This window comes from Varroa destructor, unplaced genomic scaffold (assembly GCF_002443255.2).
Source record: "Varroa destructor unplaced genomic scaffold, Vdes_3.0 BEIS01000001.1, whole genome shotgun sequence".
In the NCBI taxonomy this organism is placed as follows: domain Eukaryota; kingdom Metazoa; phylum Arthropoda; class Arachnida; order Mesostigmata; family Varroidae; genus Varroa; species Varroa destructor.
This window is the reverse complement of record NW_019211454.1, coordinates 47369386-47396290: the sequence shown is the minus strand read 5'-3', so window position 1 is coordinate 47396290 and position 26905 is coordinate 47369386. Positions and strand designations below refer to the sequence as shown.

General features: G+C 41.7%; 2 protein-coding genes across 4 annotated transcripts in view; one reads left to right on the top strand and one right to left on the bottom strand.

The window, feature by feature from the left end:
• Positions 1-1426: 1426 nt before the first annotated feature.
• On the top strand, positions 1427-26567 carry LOC111246973 (innexin inx2-like). Its single transcript, XM_086977662.1, has 3 exons — positions 1427-1938; positions 19983-20020; positions 20409-26567. The coding sequence occupies exon 3, from the start codon at positions 23617-23619 to the stop codon at positions 24793-24795; it is 1179 nt and encodes a 392-aa protein (XP_086833788.1). The 5' UTR covers positions 1427-1938; positions 19983-20020; positions 20409-23616; the 3' UTR covers positions 24796-26567.
• Positions 5943-26905, bottom strand: part of LOC111246989 (phosphoglycolate phosphatase-like) — a 45062-nt gene continuing 24099 nt past the window's right edge. The window contains exons 7-10 of one of the 3 annotated variants that reach the window (XM_086977665.1): positions 10915-11076; positions 10689-10754; positions 8421-8683; positions 5943-8151 (exon numbers count right to left, since the gene is read on the bottom strand). The gene's annotated coding sequence lies outside the window, so the exon portion shown is untranslated. The remainder of the gene's footprint in view (positions 8152-8420; positions 8684-10688; positions 10755-10914; positions 11077-26905) is intronic. The other 2 variants (XM_086977664.1, XM_022797501.2) reach the window with 2 other exon arrangements.

Below are 26905 nucleotides of genomic sequence, written 5' to 3'. Positions count from 1 at the left end.
GTTATTGGCAAAACGTTTTTATAATAACTTAGCAACGCCAGCAAAAAACTCTTGTCGGTTATCAAATTGGAACTGTTTTCCATGAATGTCTACCATCGCCATATTGATCATGTTCCTTCGCTGCATATTTTGATCCGAGGGCCATTGCGGAGCTGATAATTGCGCGCTGTCAGTCGTATTTTTTCTCGCTCTAAATATACCCTCTGGAACGGGCCCGCTGTTTATATGATGTTGAAGCGTCTTCGCTACCAAATCCTGAAAATAGGAGAACCATCCAAGGCTGACACTGGCGCGGGTGAACGTCAACCTTATGGGGGTGAAAATGTCAGAAGAGTGATGGCCAATTCAGTAGTCGTCACTCTCTGTGCAACTACACGCAGGCCAGCTACAGTATAACACAATGATAGCCGTCACCGTGCTCTTGGCATTCAAATTGACTGGTTTCTTGCTCGAAGTAGGGGTCAAGAAATATGTAGTATCGATCGATTTCTTTAATTGCCATGGACGTATCCTTCATACATGTTGTGAAAGTTTTCCCCTGTATGGCCTGCTCCAGCGGAGTAATTTCGTCCTCGCTTGGCGCAACACAGACCGCACACACGCGTGCACTTAACCTAAGTATTTTATAAGGGATCGGTTATAAATGTTTTCCCTCAAGTTGAAGTAGCTCATTTCTTTGATTTCGGCATCGATTCACTTCCCAAGGTCCCCACTCTTCGACGGGGCTGGCTTTTCGCCGGTGTGCACCCTTTTGACCTCGACTTTACCCAATTTAATTAACCTTAATGTTAAACTCGTGACAGAGGCCAACTGAAAAAAACTTCTCTACCAATACCTGTAGTTTTGCGCACGTTATTCTGTCCTATTAGCCGAGTGAAATTGCCATCTTTTTTGAGCACATTTTTCATCAGGGTTCACACTCAGCATCAACGGTCTTATCTAAAAGTTATTTGACAAGCGAGTCTATTGCAAGTTGATCGCAAAGCTAACTTTACATTACAAAAAAAAATGTCGTTCCACATGTATGCAATAAAAATACGGCAATCAAATAGGTTTCGGCGGTATGTGTGAAACAACACGATTTTAGTAGAAACATATTTCGCCAACAATATTAATGTGATCATTTTGTCATAGATTGATTTGGCCACCTTGTAAAGGTCTGGCTTTCCTTGCCGCTGTAAGGCACTTATCTCCTTTACACTGCAGTCCTTTTTGGGGGCATGCCGGATGTCCCAGCGAAACTTCGTGGCATCACCACCGTTCGTTTGATATGTAGCCAAGCGTTTAAAAAAGTCCGCCACTACGGCGAGGCTCCGCGATGTCCGCTGACGACACCGTTCATAGCGCCACTACTTGTGGCATTGGTGGTGGTCAAAATGAAGGTGGCCACAGTGTCAGCGATGACAGTGGAAGTATTTCTGGCAGAAACGATTCACGGCTTCGCACGTTCGCGCTTAATTGAATGCCGTACGCAATTTGCTACGCGATTTAAGGCAACGACAGCCATCACGGCCGGAGCTGTTTCAGAGAGGCTACAAGAGGCACTAACTGAAGCGACATGTCTAGTCAGAAACAGCCGAACAAATGCCAGTTACGCGAAACACATTTTTTTTGCATCGTGACTTCTTCGAACGGTGGTTATTTAGCTTAGTGTTAGCAATCTTGGGAGAGGCTAACTGTCCTGCCACGCGTCTATAAGTGTGAAAATATTTTGGTCTGCCGTCATCTTCCCCTGGATATCTTTGCCGCCCGCGCTCATTTGAAATTTTTGTTCAATTAATCTTCCGCTGCCATTTCAAGACTTTTGTTGTTACGCGACAGCGAAGATAACAACCGAACTCGATGATGATGAGGCGGCTCTAACTATCTGTACCTTGCTCCGCCTGGGTTTGAAGCACGTGTTGAAATAATCGTTGCGTACAATTGTATCCGTCTAAAGTGAGTTGCTTGTTTCTTTTTGCTTGCTGCTACTACTACTACTACTATTTAAAGACAGAATCTTTTTTATAGTAAGGACTATTATTATTGTTACTGCAAGATCAGCTAATAAGCAGCTAAAAAGTTTCTAGAGCAAACAGCTAATTTGTGACCCGTTACGTGGTTTTCCACCTTCCGATAGAAATCATTGCAAATTTTGAATAGGAGAATAACTCTGAATTGTTTTATAGCGTCGTCAACCTCAGCCGCCGTCTGCTGGTATTATTTACTGATGAAATGCGTATTCGCCTCATCGAGCGCGAATGTATTGGCGCTAGTCATCGCGCTTTTTGGGCTTGGGCTTGGGCTTGGGCTTTTTGAATTTGACAGTGGTGACGACCTGCCACCTCAATGTTCGGTGCCGAAATGACAGCAGTCTGTTATTTCGTTTCGAAACCGCTCTTCATGTTGTAACTTTCTCCATTCTAGCAAACCCGATCCGTTTTTAGCCGGAACAAAAACCTCTTCGGTTTTGAATGTCTTCAAAAGACTGCGGGTTTCATATACAGAATCTTTCTGTATAACAGCTTAGAATAGTACGAACATCCATTAGCCTATGTAACACGATGGCACCACACATATTTAAAGCGTATAGTTAACAGCAGTGCCGAAGAGCGGCAGAGGCCATTTGCGATAGAAAAAAAACTTGTATTTATGATCTGCCATTTTTAGAAACTGCTACGTAAGTTTTTGTTGTTATACATATATATATATATATATATATATATATATATATACGGGTGAAAACCACGGTTCCGACGGTTGAACTTAATTGCGCGATGTGACTAGTCATCACAAATAGGGAACTGACATTATGGAAGACTGACAAAAGAACAGCGTCTTAATTCAATTCATTTCGTTTATTGCTCTTTCGTTTGATTCGACGTTTGTAAGAGGTAGGTAGAAACATATAATTATCGTTATCGGTTCATAGCTGTATTGGAGTTGGTTAGGGCTTTTATTAAATCTATTTTTTGACTACTTCTAGTGCCCAGAGAGAAACACTTATTTTCTATAGGTTTAATTATGTCTATAGAAGTCTTATACGATGAAAGCACAGACTTGTATTGCAACTTTACGAACACCGAAGCACAGCCAATAAAAACTGAAACGGAAAATTCTTTCAGCCATTTACTATAAAAGCGTGAAGCTCGTGAAGGGGGGGAACTAGTTTCATTGGAAAAATTTACACGTATGTGGCACGACTGTTGCCTCACACTAAAAAGGTTCTCAAATGGCCTTGATCCATTTCAGGTATAATGTCTGTTCACATCTTGCTATGGATCTCAAGTTTAAAAACGGGTACAAATAGATCTCTTGATAGATAAATTTAAGCGGCTTCATCCTCGACACTTTTTTAATTCGACAACCTAGACACACGCATCTAATTGCTGGTCTCTAGCTGTACACATATAAAAGTTGGCGTTTGATAACAAATAGACTGCATAGCGGTCACTTCTAATAGCCAGTGGGAGTCGTAAAAACAACTTTTATTCCCGTGTGTCATTTTTCCATTTCCGACTATTAGACACACTTAGAATTGCTTTGTCAACAAAAGGTCCATTAAGTCGGCAGACGCTACGCCCAGTTGCCTGTGTCTGCTATGTCGTTCCATGCGCACGGGCCCCCGTGACGTAACATTTACTCACTGATGAGTAAGTCACCCCCTTTCCCGTCACTCCCCGCGGAGCCGTCTGCAAGTTCAAATAGATTGTGTGGTCTCTGCTGGCCTTCTTTTACCTTTTTCTTTCCGTGGACCGCGTGTAAAAGGGCCTGTTATTGTTCTCTCCATTTTTAGATGCTAGCGGCAGTCGAAGCTGGGAAGAAGCAGTAGCTCGCTATGGCTTTCACGGGCGCCCAACATCGTCACCTCTTTGCTGTCGCCCACATAGCCGACCAACGCAATTTCTAACAGTCTCTATGAAACAAGAGCAGAATTTATTTAGCGAATTAAAACAAAAAAAAATTATATGTATATATATATATGTATATATATGTATATCTATAATCTATATATATATATATATATATATATATATATATATATATAGATTTCTCTTTTGTTTTACGATCCGTTTTACCAGAACTTTTTGCATAGAGTTTTCGCTAGTGAATAAGCTGGATGCGTCGAATTTTTTGTCTATATACCATAGATAATTATGGTGCCCTTCATATTAAATTAGCCGCAGTATGAATCTAGTACGGATTTAGTCTGGTTTTTTTCTTATAGAAACCCTACTTCCGCTCCTTTGATGAGCTATTTCTCTGCTACTGGCGGATTTCATGAATTGCGATTCTTTGTATCATTTGAGCGCGACATACGTAAATATATTCCGTATTATATCACGGAGAATGAGTACATTAACCTTGTAAGGTAATCGAATTTTCTTTAATCGATTTAATATGTTTTATCGAATTCAGGCCCTAGTTCGTGGGCGTTCTACTGGCCTGACTGGTGTTAAACCGCAAAATCAACCAAATTAAAATTACGTGCACAGGGTGAAATTATGCTATAAGTTTATATTCAAATTAATTAGTTATATCCAAATTCTTTGGCTGAGCCTATGTTCATGAAAATACTATACCTACATTGTCCCGCTTTTGTAAAATCAAACCTAAATAATAGATTAATATATTTCTTGTGTATGCTTAGCTCAGATACGTTATTTTGTTTCTCCCCTAAATAGGACTAACTACTGTGGCCAACTCGAACCGAATTGCCCCCGCCCCGCCCCGCCTCCAAATCGGCGGGTGAATGTAGATGGTACAAAAAGCTGTAAATATTCGCATGTTACATATTAAGAATAACAGATCTAAAAGACATATGAGGTATATCTAGAAAACCAGTGGTAACTTCTTCAAGACGTTGACCTCTATGATACATCAAGTGAATGACACGATATTCTTGTGCTTTCATACATAAGCTTGTTTTAGCTCGATGCGCTCAAAACTGATTGAACACACCTTTCATTTTCCCAATGACACATAACAACCTGGCTGTGAAGCTGTCAACTTGTGAGGTGTCTCGGATAAAGGACCACACTGACCGAAGCCCAAATTGTAGGAGACTCAGGTTCGCTATCATGGGAACAGCGAGAGAAGAATGACGACAAACAGTTACCCCTAAAATTTGAAATCGATAATTAGCAACAGGTCAAACTGATTAAGTTCACCCAAATCGCAAACGTATATAATCTAAAGCGACTATACTGGAGTGGAACGCCGCGTTCGTTAGCCGGCCGCCTTCTATTTCTGTATTGCTGGAGCACCGGGACGATGCTGAGGCCAAATACAGAAGACATCGTCGTTCCTATGCTCAAGCTTCGTTCGTATAGTCATTATATATAGAATCGTTATGTGCCATCGAGAAAATAGGACAAAACGCAACGAAGAATGAATCGGCGGGCGTCCGTCCGTTTACTCGAATCACGTCGTCCAGGTAGTGAACACAGAAAAAGAAAAACTCGTTCCGTTGACGTGAAATCAGTCACAAATAGAAGAAACTTAAGAATAATTAAATATCTTATTCTCTCACTGGGATTTAGAATCATTGTTGAAACAACAGCAGTAGTGATAATAGTGTTCATAATGGCATTAGTATCGTTGAGCAGACATTAAGGTTAGCATGTACGGGCTGGACCCTCCGTGGTTCCGCTGCGGTCGGCCAAATTGCTTTAACCAAGGCCACGCAGTCCGACTGCAGAACTGCCAAATCTGTTTCGTCCGCCCTTTGGTCGACATGGTTAGAGAGTTGCTATCTGTATTGGTTAACAGCATTTTACAACAATTTCGCTTATAGACGACCACCAAGAAAACCATGCAACTTAAACATACCTGACGCCTTTTGCTTTCACTTACATTAAGCGATATCTATCTTTTAGTAGGCACTTGGTAGCAGTAGTAATATTAGCGTTTTTTACCTTGTATGTACAGTATCTAAAATAATTTAAAAACTACACCTGAAGTAATTATACGTGAACAGTCATAATTGATCGCTTTATTATACACCGATAGGACTATCGAAAGTGGCTGTTTAACTTAACTTTGGCTTTACACTCACAAAGGCACATACATACACGTATGTAACGTATCAATACGGTAATACAGCAGACGGCATCACGCATGCCCATCTAGCGCAGGGAATAGCAATATTTAAGCATCTACCAGTCGTTTTTAACAGAATTTCGTATGTACTGTCCTACCTCTTCCGAGGACTTTTTTCTGCTTTGGGCCGGGATAGTCCGAGGTACCACCACGAGGTGACCAGCTGATTCACCAATCTAACCCTTTTTTGATACGAAGCCAATTGCCCTGATGCAATTATCCGACATTATTTGTTTGACGTTTACCGTGGGTGTGATATTTCTAATATTTTTTATCGTGTACGTGGGTAAATTGGATGCTTCGGCGAAACGCACACCGCTGTGAAGACTACAAACATTCAGACAGTCTAATCGGTTTGTCAATGAATCTATTCTCCCGTAACGACCGATGCGCTCAAGCAACAGTTTGTCCTTTATCGACCCTGAGCATTGGTGAAGCCAATAGCAGGCAAGGGAAACATCTAAATTTACTGAAAGGAGACGGGAACAACTCGGTACGCGGAAGATTCGATCGTATTTACATATCCCGTACACACATTTTACGCAGATCTCTATTGGAATCTCCACCGAAGCTCGGAAGACCACTGAAGACAAGTCAGGCCTTTAGTTCGGTATGTAAAAATGGAAATTCAAATGATGCAAACGTCGGTTGTCTGGTTAACTTCTGGAAATTGAGGATGCTCATTAATTCGTTAAAGGCGTCCTAGATATAAACGACCTTCCGACTTAACTTCGATCGTTTATATGGGCTTAAATTAAGTTCCAGTCATAAACTCCTCTATTGAATACAGTTGTGTCAGGGATCTAAATGCCGTCTAAACAAACAAACCTGACTTGGAAGCATCGATAGACTTTCTAGTTAGGATTACATCGGGCTCATTTAGCCATTGTGCCGTTAAAGTCGTAGGTAAATGTTAAATTTAGAGTTTAACCGACTTGTAAATTGTTGTGGGTCGCCACATTTTGAGTGACTCAAATTATAACTTTGTATAAATTTTTCCCATTCGCCTTTAGCAAGATTTCCAAATGTTAGACATTTGGCCTTCACACGCACGTCGTAGACACAGCTAAGGTTGCTTGTACAAATGGCTTATATAAAAATTTATGGCGGAATATAAATAACTCGTCTCTATATTCCCGTTTCCGATTTACATCGTATAATCCTACAAAACGTATTACATATATACACCATTTTGCTTATTTTCTATATATGCCATAATTACATTTATTTTTCAGTTGTTGTTTAATTAAGTACTGAATTATGACACGCACAACGTCCAAACATTCTCATAGATGTTAGAGAAAATCAGATGAAACCCTTTATTTATGCCGGATACATCTCCAGGGTAGTGAAAAAAATACCATCAATGTACTTATTGGTAATTGAACTTGAGACAGTTCTCAGTTTTCTGCTAAATAAACAATCACTATTCGAAGCTATCAGTTTTGTTTGCTCGTCAAATATAGTGTGTACCACTCTTTTCCCTCCTTATAGAACTGAATAACTCCTAGGATGGGGATCTGGGCTGAACGTTCAAGGCGGCTTCCGCTACAAACATAAAAACCTTTTTTGTAGCCTCGGCCTTGCTAGTTATCATGTGGTTGAAACTAGCCGAAGTCAAATTCAAACACATAATTATTTGTGTGCGTGTTGCTAAGAAGCGGATACATAAAGCGTTTTCCGTATCTGCATATTGTTCCATTCACTTGTCACCTTGGTATCATATCGAAACTTGTGAGAAAGCGGGTCGTTTAATTGAAACTACAGTCATCTATTGCCTACCAAAATAATGTTCCATACAAGGACGCTCGTGTACAAGCCGGCGCCTTCGACCGCTGGAACATGTTATTGTGGTCGATGGGCGCTAACGATCCATAGCAATGATGATAGTTTGATAAGAAAAAAAAGAACAGATTTTCTGAATACTGCAAGTAAGTTTCTGGTGAACGTAAGTAGTTCTGGTTACTGCTTATGCCATTCTCTACCCTGACCTGCAAACACGTCCGTTTGCGGGGTGGCGTTCAGACCCACACGACGGCTTACGATAACGACCATCTTGTGGACGAGCTACTGAAAGAAGAATGTGGTGATATTGTAAAAAAGGACCTAGAAGCATGCCACGATCGCGTCCACATGTACTAATGTGTGTCTGTTATCGGACTACTCTATAAAAGTTTTGCTTAACACCTGTCTTATACGCGACCCTTAAACGACTAGACGCTTTTCAGTGACTGGCACGGGCCGAGGCTTGATCGTAGCGGATCTCATGGATTTCTATTATAATTTGATACAGTAACTTGTTACTAACAAGTAAACATTTAGCTATGCCTATCACTAACCTGATTTTGTGTGTTCGCGAAAATAAAAATGGATTTCCATTCCTTCTTCATTCTAAATTGAAATTTACCGTACAGCTAAAACGCCGCAAGCTTCATGTCACTGTTGCCATTAAGCGTTGCTTTACATAGCTGGCTCCCTCTCGCCAAGAAGGAACACGAAGTGTCTACGTTCAGCTCTGAATTGACGTCAGCTCTGATGACCCGAACCTTAGCGGTAACTGGTATAAGATAACTTTCGTCTGTTGTTAATGTTGAAAAGTTACCTGAAAAAAACTACTCGATAATAAACTATACGGCAATTATGTTTTTGTTCTGAATTATCTTTGAGTATTCCTGTCGCCGTGAGCCCATCGGCGGAAGATTAATACACAACGTACTAATTATGGATTGAAATCCATTCTACATATCAATTAACTATTGAACTGCGGCCTCGTGGTCTGCCAAATATCACAGCTACACACACAATCTACTTTTTAGCGAGCGATATCAATCTAAGGTCGTGTTGTTTTTCTGCAAAGGTTTAGGATCTGACAGTGTTACTGGTGTCATCGACTTCAGCACGTATGTACGTCAGGATTATCGCTTGAGTGTTTGTACGTAATTGGGCCACGTAACAACAGTAACTGGGGCAGATGTTTTCTGGTAATGCAACCTTTGGGAATAACGCACCCAAAGTGGCAGAGGCACCTTTCGTCCAGTAGAGAGTATACGATATAGATAATCTTTATCGTTCGAAAAATATCGATATTGTGATACTTTGACCGTTGTATACGTGGTCTACACAAAATGTCGCACAATTATATTATCGAAACAACCACGGAAATCGAATGATTACCACACTTGATCAGATCCGAAGTCTGTGAATCACTGAAGTCGTGAGTACCGTCCACTGCTACAGTCTGCAGAACTTTTCTTGGACAACAGAACTTGGAGAAATAATATAGTAGGAAGTAGAAACTTGTCGAAGCGTGTCGCAATAACCAGTTGCTAATTCCTATCACGTATCTTGCATTCGATAAGATAATATGTACGATAATCTCCAACCCCTACAGTCAACTAAAAGACCAGACAAACAATGATGTGCAAGGCAATTCTGTACCGCAAGATCGTCGAAGGGAAGTAGCTCTAACCATTGGCACCAGCCTTTATTTACGGGTGACGTTATGCGTCTGTTTTGTTTGGCGGTAGGGTGCCGCCGCAGGGAAGCTTTGATGTGAGCTGGTGTGTACGTACGTACCTACGTACGTACGTACGTACGTACTGTTTGCCTGTTGTAGTTCGACTTTACAGTATCACGATTTCGATTTGGCGAGGTATTTGATCCACATTGCCTTCGTTTGTTTTGTCTAGCCATTGATCCGTTGGGCCAAAATGAACGCCTAGCAACAGTCCATTCCTTGAACGTTCGAAATCAGTTGCTCTTCTATAGCTGTACGCCATGACATCGAAACGCATAATCTATTGAAATTTCTCTTAATAAACATTTTTCTATCGATGATCTATACGCGAACATATCGAATATACTTGAAAGATTTATACTATAAATACGTCTGTCCATTTCGAGATCGGTGAGTCGAGAAATTAAAATGACTAATCTGGTTAACTTTAGCGCTGGCTCCTAAGAAAGCTTCAAGCCGCAATTGTTGATGGTAAATTCAATAGTTGGCTACCGTGTAGTCAACTGCTGAGTTGACTACACTGAACTACGACTGAGTTGACTGAGTTGAGTGCGCTACAAAGGAAATGAATAGCGGTTTGAAGCTATTCGTGGTCTTTTTCAGCCCCCGTAAAAATTCAATTCACCGATCTCGAACTTAGTGCACGTATTTCTACACCTGTACTGTAGAAATTGATTAGACACGTCTGCTAATCTCAGGCGTAGGTTATGATCTAGGTTCGAATCCGGGCGTAGACACATTTTGTTTCCTGCCTAACGACGACGGCGGATATTAAACGTCGAGAGACGCACAAGACACGTAGGTAACGAAAACGCTCAAGCGGTTGTTTTCGTTACCTACCTGTCTTATAAGAATAAATACCTGTCTTAAAAGACCGATACCTAAAACATATATATATCATGATAAGACATATTTTTGATACGTGAAAAATATGCATTCGAATTTAGTGTATGGTACGGTGTCCAAAAAGAGGTTTTAGAGTATCCGGCAGCCTGAGCACTGTTCAAGGGAACTGTTTCACTGTTGAAGTCATACAGAATAGGACAAGCGCAGGAAAACTGTTATTGATTGAAATCTATAGTGCGGTTACCAGCTGATGACCGCAAGTGTCCAACTCCCTAGTTGCCAATGCTCAACGTAAGCCTGTATTTTTACACTGTAAAGACAATGCGGGTAAGATAAATCGGTTAGAGTTCGCTATTTTGAACAAATAGTTAAGTTTTTTTTTTTGATTAATTTCTAGAGTTCTTCAAATGATTATCTTGACCCCTTGGACCTTACTGATTACCCATTTGTTATACGCTTTCTGTACTTACCACATCAGATATACACCGCTGAGTTTGGTAACAACGACGACGAAGAAAATCAGTTTCACTATGACGATGACCATATTTGCGCGTTATAAGAACGTTTGTTCCATAAACGAAACTGTGTTAGCAGAACAAATCTCTCTCGTGCGAAGCTGTCAATAGAGCGTCCTGCCGGGTGGGTCAACGAGAAGACACAACGCAATTCACAGTTCTAGTTACTAACCCAATGTCGCGATGAAGACCAAAGGGACAAAAAATTGCGGCTGGCAAGAAACAGTCAACGTGTTACTCAAACCTTCTATGGCATAACTGGCATTGTTATCGAATTCTGCGTGAGCTTCGTCCACGTGGAGAATTTCACTCCGGCCGTTACCGCGTCTGCCAAGCGATGGGTAGAGGCTTCATTTAGGTGGTTGCCTTCTTTCTAAGAATAGCATATAACTAAACTAAATGACGAGAAGACACATAAGAAGACAGCAACTAAAGAACGAAGCTATTGTTTAGGCAGAAAATATGCATTCGGGGTAAATATATAATACTGCAATGGTATCCGTAGGATCTAACAAAATAACCTTTTATCTTTGTTTTTAAAGTACGATATTTTTTTGTCAGAAGTAATAATTATTGCTACTTAACGGTGCAAAAATTGGACTTTGCTATTTATTTTTTTTATTTGTAAAAATGTTACTAATCTATCGCAACAATAACCGACTCCACTATTTTTCATACGCTACATCTGAACTTGTGACGTATTAGATAATACGTTACGAATTATCATACTCATACCACTTTAGCGTCTTAGGGATTCTGTCTTTGTAGTTATTGTCGAACATCATCTCCAGAATGGTGAGCATGCCAAAACACGGGGGTGGTGATACCGGTTCGACGGATCTATTTCCACATATATTCAATATATTAATATCGTCATCATCTTTTTATGAAAGCAGAAATTCGTCGGGGCTTTCTAGCCACGGCAAACCCCAGGCCGAGATCGGCGGTGTCGCTGCCTTCGTTGATGTCCCTTTTTCCACATCACAACAGATGCCAGCCAGCTTACGCTTCTTCTCACTATTACTATATTGTATTTAGATGCCATGCACGTTACTGCTGCTACAAAAATCGCGAAGACATTACAGAGAAACTGGAAAATAGTTCTGTCAAACGCTAAACGATCCTGATAGCGGTGGAGGCGGGTAGTCTACAAAAAATAGAAAATGTCTACATGTACACGTCATACACAAACACATAAAGCAGACGCTTTCACGATTCAACCAAGCATCAAGTCAGTTTGCCACCCAGCACGGCGGGCAGGTTTGGTTGTGTGAAATTGATTTCAAGGCCATCCCTATTTTTTGAAACTCCTAGAGATATTTTGAATTTTTAAATAATAAAAACTAAACAATAATCGAATAATATGCGGAGACCTTAGTCTTTCAAAAGGGACGTATTTGCGCATCGATCGGCTTAAAAGATCATCGGATCAATTTCTAAGCAATAACTTCCCCGTTGCGAAGCCAAAGTACCTATACTGTTCGATCAACTGATAACTGCCGTGTGAAAAGGGCACAAAAGGCATACATGAACGCGCCATTAATGTGAGATTTCTTCGGAGGCGAAGAGTAAAAACGCGACTCGACGTTGGAAAACAAAGCAAACTTAGAAACGATACAGGGAAAGTCAAACGGACGATCTACTGACGACATTTCAGAAACCTATTATGCCCATAAAAAGAGGAAGGCAAGCCAAGAAGGAGCCTTTTGATTATGACTAGAGACAGTTTCTTCTGCCAAACTATTTAGGCCCTACCAGAATAGTCGAATCGTCGTCATTAACGAGCAAAAAACATATGAAACACAAAGCAGTAACTGAAGAAAGCTGAAGTGTCGTGCGCTGTGGGGCAAGTGAACGCAAAGCGTCAGAATTTAAGTGGGGAGTGACGATCGGTTACTGGAGAATTCAGTGGATCTGGCGAGGGTGGCCTCTGTTGTCAAATTATATATAGCGGTAACAAGACTGTAGCAAGTAATAGAGCAAAAGATAGTCACATGAAAACCAATACTGTATTATTTCTCCTACTTGTAACTTGTGTAGCAATGTTTAATCAAGTCTAAACGGTTTATAATATTCTAAACTAATGCCGATAAGTAAGACTAAATATGTAATCAATCGTGTAGATTCTATGGTATGGATTGTCTGTGAACCGGTGAACGGAACCTTATAAGCCAGTCGGACAGTTTGTCTTCGGCTTGCACTCATATGAGTGTATACTCATATGTTGGGCACACCGAGAGCATGACGCTTATCTTTGATGGACCAACTATATATATATATATGGCCTGCTGCTTTACGATAGTCTTAATCAATAATCGTTTGTTGTTGTCCGGCGATAACTACCACAAAATTTCAGATAATCCTTTAGATTAAGAAGGCAGATACCGTTTAGGTTGCTTGCGCATCTTTCGGAGCGTACGCATCTATTGTACGTGAACCACCGGCCTATTAGATAGCAAACCGCCATTTTATCGATTCTAACGAGAGAAAATTTGCACCGTAAGCCGGTTCATAGTCTACGATAATGATGTAAAATGGGCCGGACGCTCTGAATAATTTATAATAGCATTTACTAGACATTCGTTCTGTATTACGAGTAATTACATGCACAGGTTCCGCTACATTGTATCGAACGGTTGGTGGTGGCATATTGCTGGCGAAGGAAAGCGATAGAAGATGTCCTGCTGGCGAGCGCCTTCTGATAGTTGGCCGTAAATACTTTTTGCTGACAATAATGGCTCATCGAGATCAGTCCATTAAAATGGGACTCTATGCCTTCCTTGCTTCTTCCTGCGTCCAGCTCTTTTACCCGTAGACGATGTTTTCATGTAACAATTCGCTTTTCGAGATGTTCTATATAATTTAACATATTTTGCTAATCTGTACTGTAGATGATCAGTGTTTTCGGTATCTGTTGTTGTTGTTGTTGTTGTTCTAGCAGAAGTTACGATAAAAGCGTTTTCAAACGAATCGAAAGATACGTTTCGATACAACTTCAGAGTTCACAGTTCTCCGTTCCAAAGAGATGACCCAGTGCCGATTCTTCTTTCGTTATAGATCATTTTAGCAATCGGCCGTCTTTCACCTAAGCCACCAATGTTTAATGCTTTTCGTAATTCAAGACCTATCCAAGAGGATATCTAGCGATCTATCTGAGACAAAAACGTTGTAAGCCGAAATTAACTAGTGTACCTCTAAACGATGCGCATTTCTATGAATGAGAAACGAAAATTGATGACCACACGGGCAGAATGCTCGGAGCACGTAACAAGAGTAGCTCGTGAGTGCTCTGCCTGACAAAAGGCTTCCGGTCCACAGTCAGACCTGTGTGTAAACATGAATTAACGATTGTGTCCTTCGATTGGCCCGATAACCCGATACAATATTTATATCGTCGTCCATTTTCTGTGTTTGAAGATTTGCCGCCGAAGAAAGTAGCACGCTGCTATACAACTTTCAATAGTTTTTTTTTTTTTGCATTCGAGATTTCGGGTGTCTGGCGGCAAACGATACTCGTCAGTTTGTTTTTGACAGTGAACCTTCAATGAACGAATAGTTCTAGCCGGAAGCTCCAAACAGTGATCGAGATCGTGTCTCGAAAATGCTGAGACATCGCAAGGACGACAGAGTATAAAGATTATCCGTCAAATAGGTTGTTACATTATATAAGACTGTTTGACTTTTGCCCATTATGCCCACCCGTGGCCAGGGAATACAAAACGAAAACTTATAAACCAGAGGGTGTGATTTTTGTACCAATAGCAGGCACTCTCATGCACCGTACATCGATTTCGGGTATTTCAATTGAAAGTTTTACGCTAGGTTACTTCTATAGACGACCAAAATAACCCGAACTCATTGAACTTGCATACCATGATCGAAATGGAACACAGTATATGGATAGCTTATGTCGAGCGAAGATTTCCTTGGTACGTATGCATGAGCACGAAATTGCCCGCCGTGTCATTCTTCGTGTTGGTAAACGCCTTAGCATGACATACCCTTCGATACAGCGTCTATTGTCCTACAAAGTGGGTTTACAAGCGCCAAACTGACACATGGTGCGCTTAGCGGAAGTGTTTAGACGAGTCGTACGGCAGATACAAGGACATTCACGTCGAGAGATCATCATGATTACAATCGTCATCGCCATGGTGACAGAGTAACAGAGCTCCTTGCCCCGAACCCCGTCCTATGTATAGTGCCACTGCGCGTTCGATCTGGTCTGTGAATCACGGTATGCAGGAATGAGGTGTCATGACGCGAAATCGTGGGTTGCTTCCAGCTACAGCGCGGTAAGCTGACAGAGACCTGAGCACACTGGCTAGAGGGGCTGTAGTTGGCAGCTTATGGCCGACGGACAGCCGACGATTTGAACAACTTGCCATTGATCAGTGAGCGAACGACCTGCATATTGATTCATGCGCTACCAGTATCTCACCTGTATATCCAGTGAAACGATAGAATAATTGCGGTAACCTATCGACACGACAATGGCAGTAACGGTGGAACGGAACGGAACGGAACCGAACCGAATGACTTGTTATGCCCAGGAAAAGCCTGCTTAATATTAGTTGACACCTTCGGCCGGCCTGAAGCTAGTGATCAGCATATTACTGTCTAATTACGTTCAACTGACTATGAGTGCAACACTTCCCTGTCTATCTGCGCAAGCAAAGCGTCCTTCGGAGTCTGTGTAGTTAGCTAGTTACTTTATTCAATATAGATAGATATCTATTATTTTGTATAGATAAATATTCAACCCGTAGCATAACAGCAGACCTAAGTTGCTAAGATTGATTTAGAGTTATATTAACTTGTCTCTGATAGTGAAATCAGTGCAGGCAGTGTGATTGACATTTGGTAAAACCAACTCTTCGATATCTCACTGTAGAAGCATCGCCAGGTTATTGTAATACCTAATAATACTTACGTTATCTTAAAATGCAACAACTTTTTTTTCTGCACGTCGGTGTATTATAATGCGGGACGCACTATAGAAGGTGGAATGTTTTATCATTCCGAGTCTGAGTGGTACGTAAGATCAGGCTGAGATGAAAAATCATTGCGTACAATCTACAGCGCTGTGACGCCGGACAGCGGGGTCGACAGACAACCGTACCAATGTCAGCATTTATTCTTCATATAGTCGGTGAATGCCGACTGGTGATCCGGGCCAGCGTGTCTTTGGCAAACAGCTTTTCCGTTCGCAATGGAGCCGGCGCGGACCACGTCAATTGGAAATAAGCCGGCATTTCAAAGCCGTTACAGTTATTGCTGCTACTGCTTAGAGTGTCGTTTTGTAAGTGGGTGCTATCTATAGAGAAGATCGGCGGATATTAATAAAAGTAATTGTGCTCATCTGAAAGAGGGATGTATTGCCCTTCGGAATTTAGGTACTACGTGGTTCGAGGTACCCTTCGTTTGTAAAGATACTTTGTGATGTCTGCGTATATATATATATATATAATGGATCTATGCCATACAAACGAAACGATACAATAGCTCATCAAACAAGACGGTAAAACTAGAAAATTCTTTTTTGTCGAAGTTCGACTGCTATTCTGCTTGGTCTACCAGCCGTAACGAGACGCGCTCGAGTAACTTACACTTTTTTTTTTTTTACTAAACACTATTCCCTATCTATATTTATCTCCACGTTCAACTGTCGAATAGAAACTTTCAAGAGTGTTTGGTTATCTCCTGTTGGATCAATTTCTGTTAATGTCTATTGTTCAACAATTGTTTTTATCGGCTTTGGCAAAGACCGTCCTGCACGGTCCAAACGCAACCTCTCACAAAGCGATATGCAATAAGGTTGGACCTATTTCTTCTGGAATTTGTCAATGGAGCTTAAACTAGGTCAGTGTGGTTCAGAAAGCCTACGAGGATTCGATTGCCACGACAGAAACAAACACGCGACAGTGGGTAAATGTAAGCTGAATAGGAAGCGTTGAATTGTTGAACAAGTTTGGGACTAGGTTGCTACAGATCAGAACTGCTTAACGTAAACACCAAACGTTCGGTGAATCAGTAACCAGCCATTTCTGATGCGGTGATTGTAGGCATTTATCTACAATCAGCTGCGGTTGTAGCATCGCCAGACCAACAAATGGGTAAAGCCGCAAAGAAAAGCTGTCCTTCCTGATTTATTTTGCATTTACAATTTATAGATAAAATGTCCGTGTCAGGTTCTTATGCCTGAAGAGTAATCACGCGGAATAAATAGTGATTGCATCGGCCCGGCTATTTCTGCTGGCTGATACTGCGACCGAGCTTCTTCGAGGTACACGACCGAACGGAGCTTGTGTAAAGGACAAAAATTGACACGCGCGAACGTAGCCATGAGTTAGCCAGAAAACATAGCGTACGTGACGAAGTGACGGCGTGTCGTGCACGCACTATTAGCAGATTTAAGACAATATTATAATGAAACGATGCTTTCTGTGTGTGCAGGGTTCGAAACCCGGGAGAGGCAAGCCAATATAATTTCGATCTCGGTGCGCCCTTGGCGATTTCTTCGTATAGTCAACAGATACACGGACATATTATCATTGCACGCCACACTGTTGAGACGGCCAATTTGATTTGACTATAAGTTGGCTGCTTGTGTCAGCTTTGGCATTCATATAATGTTCAGTTACAGATAGTTTTGAATATACAGTAGCTTTTAATTTTATGCAGCTTTTTATTCGTGAAGCTAATCAGGGCGGTCGCGCAATCGAAAACTCTTCACGAACACACAAAAACATACAGCAACATATCTTGAAACGGCGATCCTATTCGACTGCGCCGCATAACGGGGAAATCACGGACGTCTGCTTTGACCCCTGCTTTATTCAACATTAGTAATAAATTACCGGTCTGGTAAATAAATTGCGATTAATTTTCATCTCGTAGCTATTTTACGGTTTATAGCCGTATACGCCTTACTTCTTAAACGTGTACCAATTATTATTATTATTATTATTATGATTCAACCTTAGATTTCTTGCCCCTCACTCTACTGACCCTTTAACATATATTTTTAAGAGCGAACGGCTTCTAATAAATGTTTGCGGGGTCCCATAGTAAAGTTTCCACGGAAGTGTTCCAAAGGCGCCAACAGATGTCACTGTTATCACCGAAATGTCTCTTTGTTTATGCAAAAATAGAAGAGCTCACACCGGCGTAACATGGCAAGACAAAGCTGCCTTCCGCGCCCTCGCTGGCATGTTCATTTGCGACTAAACGTTCCTATACAAATCGAGGGTTTTTCTAGATGCTCACATGCAGCATGGTCGTGTGTAGACTATTATTGTGACGTTAGAGCTGTACGCGAGTACTGTTTTTGCTGATACCAGCCAGGCAACGTGTGCTTTCTATTCCATCCGTACCATTCGCACACACGACGGCGTCTGGCTGGGATGGTAAATGGGGCAGTCGTCTGCTAGTCATCCGGATGCACTCTTACGAAAAAGCACTTTCTGTTCCAATTTCACCAAGTGAAACTGCTGATTGAAGCATTACAACTACTTTATAATGGAATGAGCACCATGTAGCTGCATCCTTTACAGAGTCAGCAGAGAAGCTTCCATAGACAAAATCAGTAGTCTGGTGGCTTGCCTCACTGCTGCCAGATGACCCTGAAACCATCGTGAAATATTAACTGTTCATTTAACGGAACTGCCCAGTTGGAGGAAATCTCTAGCGGAACAACCAGTCATGTCTCATTGATCGATAAATTAGAGGCGATAAGAGCCGCACAAGCTTTTTTCAGATGTATGTTTTTGTCGCAGTGTTTCCAACTTCTTCTGCGGAAGTTGTTTTTTGCCGTAACATTATTCTGTTATTCCTAAGCTTCGTCTTTAAACCCACCAGGTCTTGTCCTATTAGCGACGTTGATCTAATAGTTCCTTGGACCGGTGAACGCTAACCCTGGGACCGTCTTCAAGATTCGCAACCTTCCCGCTGAGCATCTTTCGGTCCGCCGTCTCAAATGGCCTTGATATCTCCTCAATCGGATCTGGCATGGAAATCGTTTTAGAAAACGATGACAGACGTAACGTTGTCAAACGCATTAATCGAGATATGGAAAATGCTACAACTGACCATCTGCTCTGCGACGATCTTATTTTAGTCAGCGAGCTTAATTTCTATTGCAAAAATCCAAACGACAAGAAAAAGTTAGTACCGAAAATGGGGCGCACACGCACACGCGCCCATAGAATGTAAGCAGACAATACAAACAACAATGGCGGCAGACAACAGCGCAGTGCGAAGATTGTTTCTATTCGACGGGGAGCTCGCAGGCGCTCGATGACGTCCTGCGATAGTCCAAGCAAAGTCCAATGCTTGTCTGCTGTTGGTTCTGGTTGGTCTCCAATGGTACCAATGCTAATAGGCTATGCCAGCACAAATGCTGTGATGGCAGTCAGTGACATTTTCACTATTACGGCAGAGAGACTCATCCAACAACAATTGTTGTGAGCTGATAGGCAGCGTTCTGTGCTAGCAGCACGATGCTCGCATAGGTACAAGCGTCATTCGCAGTACGGAGTAAGCCCATGGTGAACATTAGGCCGATGTTAAAACGGCGTTGTTAAACAAGATCGAGAGATTCAACGAAATAATCAGTGGAAATCGATTGTAGCTGTTGAAATTAATTAGAATATAATTTCAGTTCATTAGAATGATCCGAGTAGGACAAATAGAACTAACGAGCTAATACTCCCAGGTTAATCAATATAAATTTTGTATCAATCGTATGCATCATTCTGCGCTCGCGTACGATGAAACAAAGGTCTTTTAGATGGGGTGGCGCGTAGATCTTTCCGGATTTGAGTGTAGTCCTATCCTATCCTATCCTATCCTAATCTAACCTACACTATCGAAGTTGTCATGGTGATTCGGCTTCTCGTATATGCTGCTTCGTTACATACGCCTAAGTTTCGTCTCTAGGACGTTTGTTCAGTGAACGACCAATAATATAAATCCACTACTACGATACGCCAATATTATTATGCGACTCGTTTATTTTTCAGGTGAGCCATCAGAGGTCAACTATGTGCTGAAATCTCAGGTAAGGTCGTACGATGAACTGTTATACTTAGCACTTCGAAGTAACAATTCTGCCCCTGTTGTTGCCCCTGTCGCCTTAAAAGATTTTTTTCCAATCGGCCTGCCATGCAACTATGAAAAAATATAGAAATATGAAGAAAAATATAGAAAAAAAATATCTTCTGCCTTTAATAAATAATTCGCCTTTGCCAAAACAGCCGTTAGCCGCACGAAAGAGTCAAACTGCCTTTTCATTGCCTATCTCCATGGTAACGATGTAGAAAATTGCCTGTCAGCTACGGCAAGATTCCGCGGAACCCTCGAGCTCTGTGTCTTCTTGATGTCGCTGCGATTCCTAGCTCAGTTCTTGGAGAACCGAAACAGTAAGCAAAGATGCAACTCTGCCATAGGGCGGAGGGTGTTTTGTTATTTCCAAATAGCGATGCGTGAATTGAAGGAGGCAAACGATGCCACAAAAAGCGTCCGGGAAGACAGCAGTATTTTGCTATCGAAGAGACAAAGACCGTCTTTCGATCCCGAAAAGAGCTATGCACTGCGATGTCACTGCTGTCGCTCGCCGCCTTTCATCTAGACATCGTTAATGGACTCGCGTCAGCAGGCGCTTCCTGCGATGAACCACACACCATTGGTCAAACGGACCTGTCTTCCTTCGAAGATTTAGGCGAAAGATGAACTGAAAAAGGTCCTACCTTGTGAAAAGACGCATCGTCGTCGGCATCGGAACCGCTCTTCGCTCCACAGGATGCTCTGTTGAAGGTGCTACACACTGTTACATAGCAAAAACTCTCATGATGACTCACGTAAGAACCATGTGAGCAAAAGCTGTACACACAGTCGCCAGGAAAATATCAGCTCCACTTTCTATAACGCAATGCTGGTTCTGTTGATACGCAGTCGTACCATATGCCGTTTATCCATTACAGCTAATCCCTGGTCGTATCTGATCGCACTTCATGCATCGCTGTTAAAGATTTCATTTAAGTGTTTATAAAACTCATCGTAGAGAAATACCAATAAAAAAAAATATTCATAATGTCTGCTTTTAGCTAGGCTTGAGGAAGCTAATGAAAAGCTAGTACGGGTAATTCTGGCATTTGTTCTTTCAGTTCATGGTCTGTTTCTGCTATCTGTCTCTGTGCATTAACTATTAGTACCGATCCGATGTCTATATGACTCTTATAGACCTTATCTCTATGTACTCTTCAAGTATGGAGTCTAGATATTTTCGAAATATCCCGCTCATTGTCTTTGCGTGAATGGATTGTTGAGCTGGTTGGTTTCCAACGAGTGCGACTAAATTTTTTTGAGCCTTGCTCACTTGTCCCTTGAAGGTTTTACCTATCCTCTTTTCAGCACGCATCTTACGTCAGGACAACTCCTACGTCTGCCATAAGCATTGATGCAAAGACGAACTCAGTCATGAGTCCTCCACTCAACTGCTGCCCAACTGTAATCCTCTATACTTCAGGCCTAGATTAAGGTGCAGTTCAAAGTTGATCTTGAGCACATGTGTTGTCTCCTTTCCTACTCAATATATATATATATACGTACATATGAGTATTAGTACCGTATAAACGTGTCACACTCTACTTGCGTAAGCGAAAGATCCACAGCCAGTATAGCGACAGCGCCATCGTGCGTTTGACGCCCCTGGTGCAAACGAAACATAAATAACAGAATACGGTGGAAATTTATCATCCTCATCGCCGTTGTGCTCTTCTTCGCGGCAACCCCTGGCGACGGAGTATAGTTAGTCCAATTTTGATCATAACCAGAATATTGCATTTCAAGATAGAGTCATCCAAACGCGTTGCGCTTAGCGAAAGATTCGCTGAGATATAAAGGACCACTGTTCGATTATGTGGGAATATTTAAAAAAAGGTGGATAACTTAATCTTGTGACACGTACGCAATTAAGTTTCTATGGCGAATTTTTTTGTTCGTTCGTCTTGATCGGTAGGATAAAAGATCACAACGCATCCATAAATGTACGCCATGACTAAATGACGCTGATGAATCATCACTGAATAATGACAGCTACGGTAGGGACCAATAGAAGAAAAACATGCTTTCGCCAAAAACAATTACAAATAGCGACAGCCGACTAAACATGAATTGTTTTTTTAGAAATTATCGTATGTTTATATCGATATAATAGCTACGCCTATAGAAGGTTGAGTCGCGTAGTGTACAGTCAGCACCTCACTCGCGCATATATGGCAACAGGTCTATCAGTTATCTAATCCTATCGCATCACTATACAATGGAACTACCGAAGTCAATGGACAGATACTTCAACGCCGATAAGACGTCCTTCGTTTCTGGCTGGGATCTAACCGTCTGATGGAATGCCTAACGGCGTTACCGAACGTAAAACCGGTAACACAAAGGACGTCCTGGATTGGTTTCTTGGTTGACCAGACAGGACATTTCATTAGGTGTGAAACATTTCCGTCCGAGACATCTGGCGGCTGTCTGGAATACTCAGTGGAACCTCGACTGGAATTGCTTCAATACAAAGGAGTGAAAAGTTAAACAGTGAAGACCTTTCGTCAATTGGAGCCTACTAAGAAAGATTTTCAATAATACTCAATAATAATAACATTAACTTAATTGTTACGTAACGAAACGTCAGAACTGAATAACTATGTTGCAGATTATTCGTTTACTCTACTTTGCAGAAAAAGGAAAACGTTCTATCGGAATTAAATTTAACGGAGTCGCCTATGCACTCTAATGCTAAACAAAAGAACAACTTCTTTCGTATCCGCGCTCAACTACCTTGGATATTATGCCCAGTTACAAGTCTAATTCAAAAGTATACGTAAATGTTACCTCATCTTCTGGAAGTCAACTAGACTAGGTGGAGAACTTCTTTTATCATAAAGATTTAATACGGATTAGATATTTGCTCTACATATTTCATATATTGCTCTCAAATAGTGTAATATAAAGAGAAATTACTGCCTCAAAGATGGTTCGATCAAGCAGCCTTTGTTCGCCACTCCTCGGCTTTCGACATAGCTTGGACCATAAACGCCTGCCTGGCGGCAGCAGCTCGACCTACACGCGTTCCGTTCATGATCTACTGCTCTTTTTAGTCGTTAGCTGCCGAAAGGGTCCTGCCCATTTCGAAATAGTGTTAGCAAGCTACCAAGGTGGGAAAGGTTGCAAGCAAATCCAAGCTAGATGACTGCTTGCTTACTCTAGCCTTACTTTGACCAGGTTTCCCTAGAGATAGACATCCTGTGACAACGTTGTGTTGGCTTGGGACGGTTGGACCTTGTGTCCTGGTGTGGGCAACAAGCGCCGACGACCAGCATAATGCTATTCAGCGGCCTCTTAAGTTGCTCGATCCCTCCCCTGCTCCATCTAATCTTCTACTTTGGTCTCCCATTTGAGTGCGTTCCCAGCAAACGCACGAGACGCCGACGCAACGGCGCTTCAACGAAACGCCATAACGTGTACTCCCGCTGCGTATAGTAGCACAGTATCTTGACTAACGACCTGCGTCGGGCTCGAGCAGTTGATTCGTCGGAGGGTAGCTGACCAGCCACTAATTTGGATTGCGTAACCCACGCTGTTACAGTCGCAACTATGTCGGAACTTCTGCTATCGCTGAAGTCGTTCTTCAAGACCGAGTACGTGACAATTGACAATAATGTGTGTCGATTACATTACAAGGCCACAATGGCCATTCTATTGGCCTTCAGTGCCCTCGTAACAGCCAAACAGTACTTTGGCGACCCAATCGATTGCGTTGTGCCGAAGGACTCGATTGACACGGCAATGCTCGACACCTACTGCTGGATTCACAAAACGTTTAGTGTCGAAAAAGCCTTCAAGGGCGAACTCGGCAACGAGGTCGCATATCCCGGAGTGGCACCTCACAAAGCAGGCGACAAGCTCGTCTACCATGGCTACTACCAGTGGGTATGTTTTGTTTTGTTCCTTCAAGCGGGCGCGTTCTATCTGCCTCGTTTTCTGTGGAAGTTAGCCGAAGGAAGTCGCGTGAGGTACTTGACGGCTGATCTAAACAAACCCCTACTCGATCAAGACGAAAAACGAAAGAATCAACTCAAGCTCCTTGTCGATTATATGGAAGCCAATCAAAACAAGACACATTTGGTTTATTTTAGTTCATTGGTTGGTATCGAAGTGTTGAATTTCGTTAATATCACCCTTCAGATCTACTTGATGGACCGATTCCTGGGAGGCGAATTCTCCAGCTACGGCTGGAAAACGGCCACATTTACCGAGTGGCATTGGGAGGCACGTTATGACCCAATGGTTAAGGTGTTCCCACGTATGGCTAAATGCACGTTCCGAATGTACGGTACATCGGGCGATATTCAAAAGCTGGATGCTATGTGCGTGTTGCCCATCAATATCCTCAATGAGAAGATCTACGTATTTTTGTGGTTCTGGTTTGTTGGATTAACGATTATAACCGCGCTCTGGTTAGTGCACCGCGCCGCAACAATTCTCCTACCCCAGCTGCGTGAGTCGCTCCTGCTGAATAGCGTCTGCAAAGATCATCACTGCGATGAAACTGTACGTTACATTCTGCGTGAAACTGACATTGGGGACTGGTTTATCATGTACCTAATAGGACAGAACATTGACCCATTGCACATGGAGGCATTTCTCAAAAAATACGAATTAAGACTTCGTGAGCAACACGATCCCGACGACGATGCCGTTGTTGAGGAGAAGAAGCTCATATGCAACTCATGTAAGGAAGTAAAGCTGCAAGAGGTTCATTTTAATCACTAACCTGTGTGCACTACACAAAGAACAAACCGGGCCCGATGAATTTTCATGCAAAAACGTGCGAAAATAAGAAAAAATGTCGAAAATAATAATCACGTCTGTCTCAAACGCACTGCCACGTAAAGGCCGATGCTGCCCAAACCAGAATGCAACGAACGACGACAACTGGAAGAGCCGATCCAACGAAGAGAACAACTGTTGAACGCGGTTGAAGAGACGGAACATGATCAAAAGGAAGAGGATTCCGCCAACATCCACAAAGTACTCCAAGCCGGAGATGTCTGATAAGTAGTTAATGTTAGCCAGATACAACCATAATAACAACGAAAGCAGCTTTGAAAACGTGCCGACGATTGATTATGTCTGTTTGGGTGTGCGTGTGTGTGTGTGTGTGTGTGTGTATGTGTATGTGCGTGCATTAATTTCGCTAACATGACGTGCACTGTTACTTGTATTACATATGAACGCTTAATACCGTACGTGAGTTGCAACGATTATAATAAGGCATCATTGGATTATAATAAATGCAAAATAATTATTTATATGTACACTGCAAAGGCTCAGTTCTATTTGATGCTGAAACGCAGTACGTACCGTCGCACGAAAGTCATACACCCAGATGGACTCTATTCTATCGACTCCGATAATTGCTGTTAAGAAGAAATTCCGTATTATATCAACGTATATTTACTAGGCCACGTAATTCTGTGGCACCCACATGTATCATCGTGTATCACAGAATAGATAAATGAAATCATTCCATCACTTAGAATACACACAATCATAGCTAGGCGTCTACTGCGAAATTTGACGGTTTATATATAACAGTACAGTAAATAAAATATTGCACGATAGGAGCCAGGGGCGTAGTTTCGGCATAATAAGCTTTTATAGGCGTTAGAGCTGGCTTTTACGAGGTCGAATGGTAGATAAACAGTTTACCTATTGTTATCACTGAAAGCAACATAGATAATAGTCGATAGGGTTTGACACTAGGCGAACCTTAATATCTGAACAATTCGAACCGAGTTATATGATTGCACAGAAGAAAACTACAGACTATCGGATTATGTAGTAGCCAGATTCTGAGCACTGACACCATAAACGAGATACAAATTATCTAGTATGTAAGAAAACTATCTGTCGTAATCTAGGCTTAAACAACTAAGCCATATAAGCAAGTTGACAGAATGAGAGCTCTTAAGGTCAAAACTTCATGTCGATTTACCGTAGCTGATTTGCTCTTTATTTTTCAAACTTCGTTTATTGCTGTTGTTGATTGTAAGCCGGAGTCAACATGGAACCTCGTGATCAGTTATAGGACAAACATATGTTTAACATGACGCCATATGCCAAGGTCGGATAGCTATAAAACAATGAACGAAAGCAAAACGATATTCAAAATACCGAAAAAACGATAACGGCGACCTATGCGATTAAATTTTATTGTAAGCGTATCAATAATAAAAAAATGTTATATGTTTAGAAAAAGCGGAGCAGACGGTTTCACTAAAAAGCAAAATAAAGCGTTTCAAGTGTCAAACCTGTTACTTTCGAAATTTGTAAGATGTGAACCGAACCAAGAATTGTTATAGGGCTTGTTTTTCAAAAAGAGGCTTCTATGGTGAAAACCCTTTTGATACCTACCTCATTCAGTTTCAAAGTGCTTTAGCTGGCAACGATCACAGGCCATTGAAACAATTGGCACACAACTTCTTCTGCTACAATAAAGCTGCTTCTCTTGCTGGCTGAAAGAAATCTATGCCATAACCTTACATACCCTTATTAATTAGCTAACTGTATCATTGATGAATATTCTATTAACTACAGAACAATCTCAAAGTAAAAGCTAGTTAACTTTATTAGGGAATCTATAATTAAATCCGTATATGTGTTTGGCATTTAACCAGACAAAGCCCGACTCCAGTTCTTCATCACTAGCCCTAGACCATTCTCTCGGAAAGGAAAGGTGTGTGCACAGAATATTTTCTATAATTCATGTTAAAATATTATCTATCGTCGTCGAAGTACATTAGAGAACTTTACTTGGGGGCAAACCTAAACCCTTCAGACCAGGCACCGTGCAGAACAGGGCTGTCTTTACTCTGTGGCG